Here is a 16,581-nt window from a genome sequence, read left to right on the forward strand (position 1 = left end):
ATTCATGTTTGATCTGTCTCTCCTTACATTGCCCTTGCTTTGTTCAGGCAAACTTCCCAAAGCAAACAATAAGGAGTAGCGAGGGGGTAGTGAAATACAGACTATCCTGTCAGGAATAACTTTAGTTTGCCTGCTGTTTTATAACAGCTTGTGGTACTTTGAGTTGGGAGCATTTTGTTTGTTTTATTGTTTTAATTCTAAGTGGGAATTTTAATTTAATTCTCTGAGAAGTGAGAGGTTGCCAAATGCTGAAAGCAGAAATAAATAATTCACCACGTGGCAGTGAAGAGATTAATTGTTTTGATGCACAGACAAACCCCTCCTGTGTGTATCTGAAGCATTCAGTGGCCCTTAGAAACCAGATGAGGAAACAGATCTCCAGGGTCCTGCTGGAGAAACACTCCTCTCTTGGAGGAAAACTTAAAGTGATGGCTTGAGGTAAGTGGAAGGGAAAGGAATGCTTGTTTGGATCTTACCCATAAGTTTTTCTAATAATGCTGCAATATGGAAATGTAATTGACTTGTGTAAAAGTAAATGACAAAATGAAAAGCTCAGTCGTGAAAAATGAAACCCTGAATGAATAAATCATTTGGGCTCTCTGAAGAGTTTGACAGCTTAATCCAAGCTCTCCTGGTGGTGAAAGATGGCAAAGAGGGATCCTATTGTTCATATGTATTTAAGTACAGGATGAGCCTGCCACACTGGATTAATGGTTTCTCCTCTGTATAAGCAGCTGTTGCCTTAGCTGCCTGGGGAGGAGCTGGGGACCTGCTGCAGGGAGAGGGTCATGGAGGGAAACACGCAGCTCATGCAGGTCATCCGGGAAATGCGCTCTGAGATCAACAAGCTGGAGAGAGAAAATAGGGCCCTTCGGATAGAACTGAAATTCAGTGGACAGAGGACAGCTAACTGGGAGGAAGGAGCAAGTGGAGAATGTGGACATGAGGAAGCCAGGAGCCTCACTGATTCAGGGGAAGAGAGGGTCACTTCTCCAATGGCCCTGCGTAGGAATGTCTCAGCCAGCTCGGCTCTGGCACTGCAGGAACAGAAAGGTACTGAAGAGTCACGATTGCTATTGGTATTATTACTTTGCACTTAGCTTTCATTCAAGGATCACAAAGTTCTGCAGTTATTTACCTACAGAGACTGGCAATCTGCCATTATTATGTACTTCGCCAACGTGGGTGAAACCCTCTAGCCTTCATCAAGACCCTGATCTAGCAAAGCACTTAAACATGGACTTAACTTTGAGCCCTTCAGTGACTGCCCAAGTACTCAATGTCAAGCACTTGGTTAAGTGCTTTGCTGGATCAGGGCCCACTGAATAGCTCCACTGTCTTTGAGTAAGATTTGGCCTAATATTGTGCTTTCTCTGGGGAAGGCTCTGTCTGTGTGGTGTTTATTAGTTCCGTGTCTAGTACAATGGGGCCCTTACCCCTGACTGGGGTTTTTAGGCACAATAGGATTAACAATATATGCAATGAATCTGACTCTGACCTCACTTACCCACTGACAAATCAGGTATAACTCCACTGAAGCCAGTGTAAAAATCAGTGTGAGGTTAGAATCGTGCCCAATATGTGTTATGCTAGGTATGTTCTGTGTGCACCTGAATGCAAGAGGGAGAGAATGACAATAAGAACACTTCATCCTGTCTCATTTCATCAGAAAAGAGCCCAAATACGCCTGATGCTCTTTATCTATAGTAGTCTTACTGATGTCAGTGTGTGAGTTAACTCACCTGTGTGAGTTAATTGAGCAGGATTTACTGCAAAAGATGGTACATTTGCTGACATACAAATATGTAGAAATGGATACTGTACACATTTATGCTTGGGTTTGCAGGAGCAGGTCCTTGTACAAAAATGTCTAAGGCCTATCGTCTTTTTATTATATGTTTGCACAGTATTTAGCCCAGTGGGTCCCTAATCCATGACTGGGTATAGATAAATAATAATAATTGTGTCACCACATTCTCCACATGACCCCTTTCAGAGGTCGCTGTCCAGCAGGGTTTGTTTACCACCTGACGGGCTAAGGTCCAGGCCCATGATGAAGCACCCCTAGAGAGCACAGGTTTAAGTTAGGAAGAACATACATAAAAATAATATAAGGAGATAAATTGATGGAAAGGTGTGGTGTAGGTGGTGGGGTCAAAGGATATTAATGTGTTTAAGTACAACTGGTGACTGCAAGGAATTGAATAACTTAAGATCTGATCCAAAGCCCATTTAACTCAATGGAAAGACTCCAAAGTATTTCAAAGGGCTTTGGATCAGGCCCTTAAAAGGGTACATATTTGGGAAAGAGCTTGGGAATAGTTAGCTGCTGTTTCAGGGGCTTGAATTGGTGAGCAAGAAGTTTTCCAGCTACCCTGCTTCCCCACATCTATATTTCTTGAAGGCACGGAGTGTTTTCAAAGAAGAGTGTGTTTAACCCCTTTGGTCCACCTCAGATATTGTTAATGTTGAAAATAAAATCTTAAACTTTGTTAATAAAATTTACACACAGTCAGATGGCATCATCATTCCAAACATAAGGGTTCATGGCCTGCTCTTGTGCTTAAACAGCTGTGTATCTCTGGGCCAGATTCTGAACCCCATACTCCTACTGATCACCAGTTACTCATATGAGTAGTCCCAGCGACCCAGCAATAGCACAAATAGCACATAACTCTCCATGACCAAGTGCTCCTAACTGCCACTTCTGCTTAGGAAAATCTTCCTCAAATTTTTTTTTTTTATCATGCAGGACTTAATCATTTTGCTATTGGTTTTTAGTTTCCATATATTAAAAGTCTATGAAGCAGATGCGGGTATTTGATTTTAACTCTGATTTTGTATCTGCTACACAGGTAATAGTATGATTGTTAGGCGCTATTCCATTTCTTCCCCTGTGCAATCTTTTTCTGGACACAAACACCACAAAGCTGAGAAGAGACATCCAAGTAACAGAATCCTAGAGGTGCAGGGAATTGTCAAACCACCAGCAGGCTCCTCGGTGATGCAACTAACCAATGAAGAAGAAAAAGTATCTGCAAAAATTCCAGCCGATTGTTTCTCCAGCAATAATTCTAGCAAAAGGAGATCTTTTCAAGAGCATGTTTATAAGTGCAGGTAGGTAATATTTACCTTTAAACAGGGTGATCAGATGTCCCATTTTTAAAGGGACAGTCCTGTTTTTTGGTGACTTTTTCTTATTTAGGCACCTATTACCCCCCAACCCCTTTCCAGTTTTTTCACAGTTGCTATCTGGTAACCCTACCTTTAAAGTATGGGTAGCTTAGCAGTGTTACCTCCACTTGATTTGATAATAAATGTGGGTATTTCTTTGAATTCAAAGTTCTTTACTCTGAGGATAATTTGTGAAATGTATGTGAGGCACAGGGGGAAATTCTGTAACGGATAAGGGGCCTAGGCCTGTTCTCAGTGAGGTGAATGGCAAAACTCCTATTGGTTTCAATGCAGGACTGCCCGCCTAACTAAAAATACAAATTGCAAATAAAAAAAAAGGTGACATTTTGGCACCATTGAAATCAATGGGAGTTTTGTAGATTGGTGTGTTGTTCTGACAAGATAAGCCACATTTTTCTATTTGAATGAAAAGCATAAGGAAATTTTTTAAAACTTTATAATATTATTCTTCCCTGTCATGTGAAGCATTATAGGTTGACTTTGCACCTTAAGAAGACTACTCGTACACTTTGCTAGGTACTAAATGAACTATAATTGCTCAGAAACAAGTCTTGGGTGTCACTATCGACTGCTCAGTGAAAACCACTCCAATATAAGGCAGCAATCAAAAATGTACACAAAAATAGTTAGGATAGCTAAAGAGTACAATAAAAAATAATACTGGAAATATTATAATGTCATTATATAAATGCATTCAGCTAGAATAACATGTTCAGTTCTGGTCATCCTATGCTAAAAAGAATTAATAGTAGAACTAGGAGTCTGGAGGTGAGTAACAAAAATACCTACAAGCACAGAAAGCCTTGTGTATGTATGAAAGGCTGAAAAAGTCCGGTGGTAAAATACACAAAGTGCATAAGTCCCATTTTAAAATGTCACTTAGGACCAATTTTTTAAAAGGTATTTATGTACTGTGACGGGGCAAGGCCTGATGGCTATAGAAAAGTAGTGGGAGATAGAGATATTAGCCCCAGGTTAAACAAATCCCTGGTACCAGGATAAGTAAATGGCAGCTGCTCCAGGTCAGTTAAGACACCTAGGGCCAATTAAGATCTTTACAGAAGGCAATGGAGATTGCTAGGTTGATTGGGACACCTGAAGCCAATCAGGGGCTGGCTGAAACTAGTTAAAAAGCCTCCCAGTTAGTCAGGTGGGTGTGTATGTCAGGAGCTGTGAGAAGTTGTGCTGTTGGAGAGATTGAGCTGTATACGCCATACTAGGTACAGGGAAGGAGGCCCTGAGGTAAGGGTGAAGTGGAGCTTGAGGAAGTGGGGGCTGTTGTGGGGAAGTAGCCCAGGGAATTGTACATGTCCTGTTGCTAAAAGGTCAGCTACCATAGCTGATACTATTAGGGTTCCTGGGCTGGAGCCAGGAGTAGAGGGAGGGCCCAGGCTCCCCCTCCCCCACCTTTGCCCCCTGATTAATCACTGAGACTGAGAGACAACAGAGACTGTGCAAGGGAGGATAGCTTCTCCTCACCTCCCTCGCTGGCTTATGATGAAAATGGCTCAGTACACTGTGACCCTTGTCTCTAGAGAGAGAAGGGTTAAGGGAAGGGTCACAGTGAGCCTCTGAGGCTAGCAAAATCCGTCAGGAAATGCAGGACCCATGGAGACAAGGACAGAGCTTTGTCACAGTACCTAAAGATGCACCTAGGCACCTATGGGATTTTCAAAAGTGCCTAGGCATCTCCTATTGATTTCAACCTAAGTCTTACTGAAAGTCAGTTGTGACTTAGGCTCTTGTCAGTGGGACTTTTAAGTATTTCTGAACTGTTCACCCTGTGGCTGTTTAGTTTAGAGAGGATATGAATAAGTGGGTACATGAAAGAGGTGCACAAAACAATGAATGGTATAGAGAAGATATTTACCCTTTCTCATAATCTAAGAAAAAGGGAACATTTTGATGAAGTGACAAGGAAAAGATGAAAAATATATATTTCTTAACAAATGCTTTGGGGTCCATGGCTGAAAATTACTCTATAACTAATTGTTAGTCAAAGTAGTAGTATTGACTATTTTATTACTGCTTTTGAGAACATAGGAACTTCCATACCAGCTCAGAGCAATGGTCCATCTAGTATAGTATCCTATCTCTGATCAGTAGTCCATGCTGGCTGTTTCAAAAGAAGTCGCAGGAAACAATTGTAGCATGGGAAACGGAGTCCACAAGTCCACCCAATTTAGGCTTAATCAATTTTTAGCCTTTATTTATAAATGTTCTGACAAAGTTATTGTCACTTATCATTTCTGATCATATACATATGACAGACAATAAGATAAGACGGAACAGGTAGGGGCCCAAGTGAATGGATTCCAGGGGATAATGAGGATCTCTACTTCATGGTGGTCAATTCTATCTCTGGGCCAGTGTTCTCCAGTTTGGACCCTTGTCCATTTGGTTTGTATACATTAATTTGCCCTTTTATGTCATCTATCATTCCACATACCCACTTACAAATTTACCAAAACTTTCATAGTTTGTTTTTCATTCTCCATTCTATGTTATTACAAATCATCAACACAACTCAATTATCCTTTTACCATGCAGCATACATTGTCATGAACTAGTAACTTTAAACTAACAAAATTTAGCTTCATTTTTACCATTCAGCAATTGTCCATCTTTTTGTATCATAGTTCAGTACATATGTAGCATCCTGAAATTTTTTTTATTTGAATAGGAAATTTATGAGGAACAACGTGCCCTAATGTCAGTATATAATTATTTTTTCCAAACATATGTTTTTGGGGACTTTTGCTCAAAGTTAGCACATATGTTTGTAAATTATTAGAAAGCCTTGTCAGCAATTTTGCCTGTTTCATTTTGAGGGGCTTATTCAGGTAGGCCTAAGTCTTTAACTGTACCCCCAATACAATTATGGAATATCTTAACTTATGAGGAAGTTTCTTCACAACCCCCATTAGTTTGGTGATTGGCTTATGCCCTGAATCACAAAGCTTTGTCTCTTATTTTTTTTAATGTTTTTGCCATGATTGTGGACGTTCCCACTACCCATGTAAATGTCTAATACTTTCTGTAATCCTAGTACACTCATAGTATCAATGATATTTTGTGGCACTGAGTTCCACGAACTAATTATGCATAATTTTTACAAGCTATTCCATTCATTGTTCACCATGGGGGTTTCTTGCACCTTCCTCTGAAAGTATGGTCAGAGACAAGGTGCTGGACTGGGGAGGACTAGACTTTGTCTTATCTGGTGTGGCAATTCATTGTAAAAATTAATAATACTGTGACTAAACTTTAATATTTGGCATGTAAATAGTGCTTTTGATCCACAGATCTCAATCAGTACTGGAAAATAGACATTTTACAAAGCAAATATGATAGTTTACTGTAAGAAAGCAAAAGACTCATTGGAAGATGTTTTATTGATTCTCATGGCTCTTGGATTTATAGTAAAACTACCAAGTATACAAAAGCCTGTTTAGAATCATTCACAGGTGCCATTCTGCATGCACGCGTGTGCAGATTTTCCACTGACTTGCAGCAAAGTGCCACACATGGAGCAGGTTATAAAAACGGTTCCCTTTATTAAACTGCAGAAGCAAACCTTGACTTGAGGTCCAATCCCATGTGCACACTGCTCCAAAGTGTGTGGGGAAGGGCAGAGCAGGAAGAGAAGGCTGCATCATGCTAAAGGTCTGCATACTGCCCTGCACTCCAGAGATTGGGGGAGTGATTGTACATTTGTGGTACAAACTGTGATCAAGCAGCATCTGGGTCAATCCATCTACACAGCATCCCATATTCAGGGCAGTGCCTAAATGGCACAGCCCCTAGCCCTTAGCATTCATCTTGCCATGATATATGTATTCTCCATCTGTGTACAAGTTACAGGAAGGGGGTTAATACACAAGTTGAAAGATCACTCTAGCTTACAAGTAATAACCATGTGCTTTATATGCCATTAAGCCATGGCTTTTATGTGCTATTTGCATAATGCAATATAGCTTGTATGATCAAAATTACTCTAAATCATGTAAAAGCAGCAGAGAGTCCTGTGTCACCTTATAGACTAACAGAAGTTTTGGAGCATGAGCTTTCGTGGGTGAATACCCACTTCGTCAGATGCATGACATTCGTCAGACGAAGTGGGTATTCACCCACGAAAGCTCATGCTCCAAAACTTCTGTTAGTCTATAAAGTGCCACAGGACTCTTAGTCCGGATCTGTAAAAGCAGCAAACACGGCTACCCCTCTGATCTTTAACTCATAAAATTGATCTGAGTGCAGAAGGCTCACATGAGACCTTTTGCACCACTTAAAGGTGATGTAAGCCCTTAGGGTAACATTCAGGTCTATGCACAGGGCCCACACAATGACTATACACCACATAAGTCCTATTTTGAAAACTTAAGTAGGACTTAAGAGGTTCATAGGTGTTGATGGTATCCTTCTCCATAGAGATGAATTTCACCCATAATGCAAGGCTTTGGTTGAATTTAAGTAGAGCAAAGGGAGTTGTTCAGGACGTCTGCTCTGGGGCATATTTTATCCTACAATAACTATTGGAGAAAAAACATTTTACAGTTTTCATTATTTTCTTTTCTTCTGTTACCTTGAAGGACAGATGAAAGGTGGCATTTGCAGCAAAGGACTAGGGGGTGGAGAGAGAGAGAACTTGATCGTTTATTCTCCAGATGTCTAATTTCTGAACATTTGAAGGGGTATGTTTTAATTTCTACCGGGTGTGATACAGCATGGCCAGAGGGCAGCAGGAGAGGGTTAGAAGTGAGCCTTATTCCCTGTAAGGGGAAGAAAGTTTGCTATAGATTAACTAAAGCAACTGAGGCCAATTAGAGCACCTGAAGCCAATTAGAGCATCTGCAGTCAGTCACATGATAAAAACCCCTGCTTCAATCAGACAGTGTGAGAGTTGGAGCAAAAAGGATTGGTGTTGGAGCAGAGAACAGTTTGGAGAAGTGCTGCAGTGGGCTAAGAAGGCCTAGACCCTAGGTAAGAGGCACCTGGCTTGTGCAGAGGGACGGCAGGAAGCCCCCCAACAAGATGAAAAGCAGGAGAGGAAAGTAGCCGAAGGGAAGGAACCGTCAGTTTAAGTGGTTCAGCACTATCCTCAGGGCCCCTGGGCTGGGACCTGAAGTAGGGGGTGGGCCCAGATCCCTCCCTCTCCACTCCCCTCCTCTAGGACACTTGTGGGGCAATTAATATTCCAATTTAGGGGCAAGAAATGGTGCCCTGAACCCCCCCCCCAAAGAAGAGAGAGAGCGAGACCCATCATAATAGTGCCAGCAATTTGCCACACGTGGTGTCAGAGGTGGGATTTGCACGCTGGGGACTTAAAGCAGGGTTGGCCAAAACCCTCCTGTCCTTAAGATGGACGACGTGGTCAAGGCCCTAATACAAGCCACCGCGGCCCAGCAGGAGGCTACGCAGATCCAATCAACTGCCCAACAGGAGGCGACTTGGATGCAGCAGAAGACTAATCATCTGTTGATGAGTCAAGCTGCCCAGGACCGGGCCCTGCTAAAAGACATGGTGAACTAAATGAAGGTCCTTATGGAACTGAACTGCAACTGTGAAGGAACCCGAACCATACGAGCCATCCATTGCCTACAGAAAATGACACAGGAGGATGATGTGGAGGCATACCTGCTGGCTTTTGAAAGCGCAGCCCTGCGGGAGGCCTGGCCCCGAGATCAGTGGTCTGGTATCCTTGCCCCATTCCTGTGTGGGGAGGTCCAGAAGGTGTACTACGATATGGCTGCAGAGACTGCAGCAGATTACCCCCAGCTGACGTCAGAGATCCTGGCCAGATCCAGAGTAACGACGACATTGCGAGCCCAGAGGTTCCATGAGTGGCAGTATATGGAGGGTAAGACCCCTGATCACAATTGTTTGACCTGATCCACCTGACACCACATGTGGCAAATTTACCAGCACTATTATGATGGGTCTTGCACTTTCTCTTCTTTGGGGGGAGGGGTTCAGGGTGCCATTTCTTGCCCCTAAATTGGAATATTAATTGCCCCACTAGTGTCCTAGAGGAGGGGAGTGGAGAGGAAGGGACCTGGGCTCACCCTCTACTCCAGGTCCCAGCCCAGGGCCCTGAGGATACTGGTGAACCACTTGAACTGATGGTTCCTTCCCCTGGGCTACCTCCCTCTCCTGCCCTTCATCTTGTTGGGGGGCTTCCTGCCCTCCCTTTGCACAAGCCAGGTGCCCCTTACCTAGGGTCTAGGACTTCTTAGCCCACCGCAGCACTTCTCCAAACTGTCCTCTGCTTCCCTTCAAACTGTTCTCTGCTCCAACACCAATTATTTCTGCTCCAACTCCCACACCGTCTGATTGAAGCAGGGGTTTTTATCACATGACTGACTGCAGGTGCTCTAATTGGCGTCAGGTGCTCTAGTTAATCTATAGCAAACTTTCTTCCCCTTACAGGGAATAAGGCTCCCTTCTAACCCTCTCCTGCTGCCCTCTGGCCATGCTGTATCACACGGGTATTCACTTGTGTGAACAAAATTGAGGATGCACATATGTAGTTGGAAGTTCAATCTGTCTGTGTATCTTAAAACATTTTATACCTGTCTGCATGCTTTCAGTAGCTGGACCTTTCTGTGCACAAATGTACGACCATTGAAAGAATATGCAGATGTATGAACACACACAGGTATGAGGAGCACACACCTGACAGATGACGCAGTCATTTGTTCACTACGTCTGTATGCCATTTTGTAGACATACTAGTTGTACGTAGCCTTGAGGAATTTTCCCTTTTCTCACTGTTTTCTGTACACCCTGTACATTCATAGTGACTCATAATTCTTTCTCATTTTCCTCTAGGGGTAAAGTAAAGGCAGTTAGGTTCCTGTTACCAATGGACATGTCATCTTATTCCGAAAATCAAGGTTCTTTCAAATACTCACAAAATCAGGACACAAAACAGTTAAGCACCATAATTGAAAAAGATATGTGAGCTGGTGAATTTTTAAAGGCACATTGATTCTTGAGATACACTAGCCTTAAATGATAGCTGCGTGTCAGGTTATGTTTCTGCAAAGTGCTTTGGCAGGATGCCTCCAGAGACTCACTAAGACTATGTTCCAGGTCACTGACCTTTTGTTTAGGAAGGAAATGGAAGCCATGACAAAACCTGTCAAAAGCCTGTATACTATGTTGAAACTCTTTGGTAACAAATATACCACCACCAGGTATATTTTTGCAAGATCCACATACCTCTAGAACTACTTTTAAATAGCATTTGTTGCAGTGTCACCATTACCATGCAACACTATTTCTTATGTTTTGTTGTTGTTCCCATTGCTAGAAAAATATATATTGCAAATCACAAAATAGAAAGAGTTAAAGAACCTGCGAGTTTTTCTGTGTATGAAGCTGTAAAACCTTATAATAGAAATATAGCTGGGCTTCTATGTTGAGAATAATATGTTAACATTCATTTGAATTTTTATAGACCTACACCTTGACTGACAATATTCTTTTTTTACTCATTTTCTGTGAATATTCTAGCACATGAGGTGCTGACAGGAATGTTCACTGAAATTGCATTAAGCGACTATTGAGAGAATAGAAACCATGTAAAATCTTAATATGAAAATGCGATTAAGAGCCCGATTCTAAGTTATGCTCATCTGATCAGAGACCAGAAACATACCATGTGTTCAATCAGAACAGCTGGAATTCTGAATATCAAATGCTTGCAGTGAATTACTTATGAACAAGCTCCAGATCAAGAATTATTTGCTGAAAATATTCAGCAAATAACTTCAAATACAAAGAAAATGTGAGAAAAAGAGAACGGGGGACAATTCATGACAAGGAAAAGAGGAAAAACTCATCAAGTAAATTATTTATTGTGAGCTATTCACCCAGCTCCAGTTATTTAAAGAAATAGACATTGCCAAAGCATTGTTTAATTTGGCTACAAATATTTACAAACTGGAAATATTGCACATACATTCCTATTTCTCTATATACTGTCCAGGCGTATGCATATCACAAACCATAAGCACGAAGAGGAGCTGTTCACACACACATGATTAATATAGTATGTGGCTACAGAAGGAATTTATTCCAATTGACTGCACTTAAACAACATACTTATCTGAATATTTTAAGAATAATGACAGAGTTTGCTCCATCAATTTACATTCAGCTAAACGTGTTCTTGTAAAAAAGTTTCTCACCATGTCTCATTTCTGAAATTTTAAAGTTTAATTTGTCATTTTTAGAAAAACTTTTATATTCTCACTGGGATGAGATTGTGTGATCTCCCTGCTCATGTTATTTTTCATGTTCCGTTTGGATCCAGTATAGCTGCTTTGTAATGTTGCCAGTAGAACTGGGTGAATAGCTCAAAAACTTTCCACAGATAGTCACTCTAATAAAAAACTGATTTCCTTTTGACTCCATTTGTTCATGATTTGTGAATATGCCTGCAAATAAGTTTAGTGGCAGGACAGCCTAATGAACAGCTAGTTTTAGAAAATATTTGCTGAAAGTGAATTGTTACATTTGCAAACACAAGCTTTCTCTCACCAGAAACTAGATTCTAAGTGTACATCCAGTCAGACTCGGAATGTGGAAAGCATCCCAAACCAGTGAGACTTTAGGACACGCTTAAGTGCTTTCCTGAATCAAAGCCACAGAACACTAACAATGCCTCATGACCAGTGTGCTCAACCAAAGTTAACCAACACAGCTTGAATTTAAATGTCAGATCGTGCATGCTGACAGTGATTTGCATGTGTATAAGCTAAAAACTAAGAATTATTTGTATAAATTATTTGGCAAATGATTTTGAATAATGAATACATCTGCAAGAACCGTGGGCTGCTCATCAAATATAAATGGAAAAAGACTAAATTCATCAAACCAAGTATACAGTGTGAATTATTTACTAAGCTTTAGTCACTGGCCCGCTGAAAGAGGCTATATTTCTGGCCAAGAGTTTCACGTAACTATTGCAAATCTTTTGCCTAATTATTTGAGCAGTTCAAGTTTGACTTCTTTAGATCAATACAGATTTCTGCTTCTACAATGTTTTTAATTATTATTCATTTGAATGTTCTCTTCTCCTGTATATTTAAATATAAGTTACTTGAAAATGTAGGGTGATGCTTTTAAAAAACTTAGTTAGGCTGGTTGAAAAATAGGAACTATTTTGCACAGGTAAATTAAAAACAAATAAAAATGTTTGTTTCAGTTCAAATGTTTCACTGGTTTTCTGACTTTTTTTTTTTCCTGAATCAATTAGAATTTTTTTCTTTTAATGTGGAATCTAAATTAAAATGTTTGTTTATGAAAGTCACTGCCTCTGTTCCTTTTGAAACTGGAATTTAGACTCCTATGTCACTTAGGTATTTCTGAAAATTGTATCCTTGTGATCTAACATCCTTAGATTCCTTTGTATCCCAGGCTTAATGAGAACTGGGCATCCAAATCCTTTACACAACTTTGAAAATCTCATCCTTAATCTCTCTGTACCTTGGTTTCCTATCTGTAAAGTGGCAATCAGATTTCTTTTCTCACTCTTTTTCAGGCGTCTATTTAAATTGTAAGGTCACTGGAGCTGAGACTGTTTCCTACTATGTGTGTGTTCATTCGCTAGCACAATGGGGCTCTGTTCACAGTAGAAGTAATAAATAGTATGGCTGCAACTTAGAAATTAAATTTCCTTGAACATTTTTGCCAGTATAAAATGTTATTGCTTCAATGTTCATAAGAAGTGGATAGAAAAGTGGGGTGGGGTGAACAGAACCAATGAAAAAGTTACTGAATAATGGGAAGGTTTTGAGAGTTTGAGACTGTTTTCCCCAGTTCTACTTGAAATTACAGTGTTAATTATGGGTAAAAAATGTCAAAAGTGCCTAACTCCTCTAGGTGCTTTTGAAAATTTTACCCCAGGTTCTTTTTTAGCAATAAGTTTTGATTCTTTTGTAAGACACTATGGGTGGGATTTTCAAAAGCATTTAGTTGATTTAGGAGAACAAACCTGCACTAACTTTCCATAGTGTTTGTAAAAAATCATGAATAGTGAAGTAAAACCCAAAGTATTTATTTGGTGTGTCTAGTCCCCTTTATTTCAACATCTTTAGCGGTATTTGTTGCTTTAAGAACATGTGATGATGTGCAGCTATAACTTATTTTTAAAAACCAGGTGCCCATAGGATATCTTGGATGGATCTCTGGACAAGAGACATTAGAAGGACTTTGTATAAGAGAGTACATACTGAAGCCATTGCCCATGTACATTTAAAATACACACAGAGAGAGACACACACACGCAGCATGAAATAAAACTTAACAGGATAAATCATCAATTCTCAAACTTCATTACACCATGACCCCCTTCTGACAACAAAAATTACTACACGACCCCAAAAAGGGGGACCAAAGCCTGAGCCCAGCCCCGTCGTCCCAGGTGCGGGGGGGGTAAGGGAGGGGAGGCAAAGGGCTTCAGCCCTGGGCAGGGGGGTGTCTGTAAACTGAGCCCCACCACTCAGAGCTGAAGCCCTTGGCCTTCGGCTTCTGTCCTGGTCCCCAGCAAGTCTAACACCAGCCGTGTGTGCTCAGAATTGAACTAGTTACTGGCATTTAAAATATTTCACATCTTAAACATTCACAGTGTTTTCAGTGGAAGATGACCTAGTATATATCAAATTTGCCTTACTGGCTGCTGGCCTAGAGGAGTCTTCATGGGTGATGCAGTTGTGTGATCTTCCAAACTGGAGAAGGGGCAAATGACATTATTCAGCCATTCAAGCGCTAATTCCTTTCCAGAGTGGAGCCCCGTACTCGGCCCAGCCCCCTTGCTGCTGTGGGATGTGCTGACCCTTGCATCCTCATGCCTCCTAGCAAGGAGATGACTGATAGCTGGTTACCTGGAAGAAAGATTTTTGAAGGGCTACACAGCATGAAGGCATCTTTTTGATGGAAGTCAGTCAGGGAGAGCAAGGCAGCCTGCTCCCCTAACTTGCATCTCTTTCGGAACATCTCTTCCTCACCCTCATTCTTTCCTCTCTCTCTCTCGGGCACCTGTGATATCTTCCCACTTCCTTCTCTGCCAGCTGTGGTGGGTTCCCTTTCTCTCTCCCCTGCCAACCCACTCTCTCTTTCTCTTCCTGTTAAGCTGCCCACCCCTTTCTCCACTCCCTACTGGAGGATCTGTCCCTTCTCTGGCTGGATAGTTGCCTGTGGGATCCCTCATTCCTCTTCTGTCCCCCTGTGGCCTCCTTAACTACACCAGGGGGCCCTGAAACTGTTCCAACTGTCTAGTCCCTGATGTTAGGGGGTTTGGGGAGAGTGCATCCTCTTTTCTCTCTCTAGTGAGGCACTCAGAGCAACGGGAGCTGTGAAGACAGCTGAGGAACAACAAGAAAGACAGCTGCTGATGGCTGCAGCCTCAGGATCCCTTATTTCTAGTGGCCAGAGCGGAAAATTGCCAGCAAAAGGAGTTTCACTCCCAACTGCCCAGGGAACCCAGAACGGTTAGCAAATCTCACAGCTGTCTTGTCCAAATTGGGATAATTGGCAAGAACACTGTTCCACCATATGTGACTCTTTGAGAAAGGCTAATTAAATCTATTTGTCTAGTAGGGCAAATCAGTGCTTTCAGGGCAGGTTGTCCTCTTAGACCAACAAGACACCACTGATTTCACTGCCAGTCCCTCAAATTAAGTGTCAGTGAGAGTAAGTGTGAATGAGAAAAGAGTCAGACTCTGTCTCCTGAGAGATTTGTATATAAATACATGAGCAGTTTGTCCACTCTCTGTGTGGGAAGTAAGGGGCTCCAGGGTATCCAGAGTGAGAAGGAATTTAGTAAGATGTAGCTTGGAATGCAGATGTCACAGATCTAAGGAACAACCCACCACCAAAGATTGCCCAGTTTCACAATAACAAAACTTAGGTCTGTAACCTATAGTGGGTGTGGCCATCACCAAAACAGTACACAGTTCTCAGAGAGCAGGGGCCCTCTGCTTAAAAACATACCAGTAATAAAATGGAGTTCAATTCTGACCCTCCTATAGTGCTCAGGTGTAACATATAAAACGTTAACGTTCTAGGGCACGTGGCATGCAAGTCATATTACTTTAGATTTAACAGAAACGTTTAACCTGGTGAAATACCATTACTTTCTTCTGGGTCTTCTATAGAGGGAAGATTCCTTACATAAGTCTTACATTCTTCTTTGGTATTTAAAGGAGATCTAAACATTTGCCTCAGATGCACCTGTATACAGAGGTGGAATGCTTATGCCCCAGAGCATGTCAGCACGGTAGCCATATTATCCACCCTGGTGCATACTTGCTCAAAATGCATCAAACTGTATTCACGTTCACACACTCAATTAAGGAATCCACAGCTGCAGACCTTAAATCAATTTGGGGGTGGAGTTTAAAGCCAACTCCCCCTCCCCCTCCACTGGGAGCTGTGTGTTACATCCATACTAGGATGGCTACACTGCAATAAGAGGAAAATTTTTGCCATGCACTATCTTGGTCACAGTCTATATGTCCATCATGGCTCCTTTCTATGCCCTAAGTCACAAATCCTTTTTTGGCAACTCTGCCTGTAGTTTCCCTCTGCCATTTTTGATCAAATGTGGTCTGAGGGGTGTTTTAACCTTATTCCCAGATTCTGGACCTTAGCGTCCAAAATTTGGGGGTTAGCATGAAAACCTCCAAGCTTAGTTACCAGCTTGGACCTGGTACTGCTGCCACCACCCAAAAAATTAGAGTGTTTTGGGGCACTCTGGTCCCACTGAAAAACCTTCCCTGGGGACCCCAAGACCCAAATCCCTTGAGTCTCACAACAAAGGGAAATAATCCTGTTTCCCTTCCCCCCTCCAGATGCTCCTGGAGAGATACCCAGACACAAGCTCTGTGAAACTACGCAGAGTGATTCCCCCTCTCCGTTCCCAATCCTGGAACAAAAGCACTTTCCTCTTCACCCCGAGGAAATGCCAAATCAGGCTAGCAATCCAACACACAGCTCTCCCCTTGATTTCTTCCTCCCACCAATTCCCTGGTGAGTACAGACTTAATTTCCCTGAAGTAAAGAAAAACTCCAACAGGTCTTAAAAGAAAACTTTATATAAAAAAGAAAGAAAAAATACAAATGTTCTCTCTGTATTAAGATGATACAACACAGGGTCAATTGCTTAAAAAAATATTGAATAAACAGCCTTATTCAAAAAGAACACAAATCAAAGCACTTCAGCACTTATATTCATGCAAATACCAAAGAAAAGAAACCATAGAACTTACTATCTGATCTTTTTGTCCTTACACTTAGAAACAGAAGACTAGAAAATAGAACTACTTCTCCAAAGCTCAGAGGAAACAGGCAGACAGACAAAAAGACCTCTTACACAAA

The 16,581-nt window shown here is 41.5% G+C and overlaps 2 protein-coding genes across 5 annotated transcripts in view; one reads left to right on the forward strand and one right to left on the reverse strand.

Annotated features, from left to right (window-relative positions):
* Positions 1–827: 827 nt before the first annotated feature.
* LOC115657647 (putative coiled-coil domain-containing protein 195) lies at positions 828–10,159 on the forward strand. Its single transcript, XM_030575718.1, has 3 exons — positions 828–1,053; positions 2,856–3,117; positions 10,027–10,159. Exons 1-3 carry the CDS (start codon positions 828–830, stop codon positions 10,157–10,159), a joined length of 621 nt encoding a protein of 206 aa, XP_030431578.1.
* Positions 10,160–13,704: 3,545 nt separating this feature from the next.
* Positions 13,705–16,581, reverse strand: part of LOC115657997 (guanylate cyclase soluble subunit beta-2-like) — a 41,660-nt gene continuing 38,783 nt past the window's right edge. For all 4 annotated transcript variants that reach the window (XM_030576447.1, XM_030576448.1, XM_030576449.1 and 1 more), the window contains one exon: positions 13,705–14,087. The gene's annotated coding sequence lies outside the window, so the exon portion shown is untranslated. The remainder of the gene's footprint in view (positions 14,088–16,581) is intronic.

Source organism: Gopherus evgoodei, chromosome 9, assembly GCF_007399415.2.
Source record: "Gopherus evgoodei ecotype Sinaloan lineage chromosome 9, rGopEvg1_v1.p, whole genome shotgun sequence".
Taxonomy (NCBI): Eukaryota; Metazoa; Chordata; order Testudines; family Testudinidae; genus Gopherus; species Gopherus evgoodei.

What these genes read in the sequence shown, in the direction of transcription:
- LOC115657647 (XM_030575718.1), top strand. Translation starts at nt 828, where the DNA reads ATGCGCTCTGAGATCAACAAGCTGGAGAGAGAAAATAGGGCCCTTCGG. An exon ending in GGCACTGCAGGAACAGAAAG is followed by an intron (nt 1,054 to 2,855) that starts GTACTGAAGAGT and finishes TCTGCTACACAG; the next exon opens with GTAATAGTATGATTGTTAGG. An exon ending in GAGCATGTTTATAAGTGCAG is followed by an intron (nt 3,118 to 10,026) that starts GTAGGTAATATT and finishes ATTTTCCTCTAG; the next exon opens with GGGTAAAGTAAAGGCAGTTA.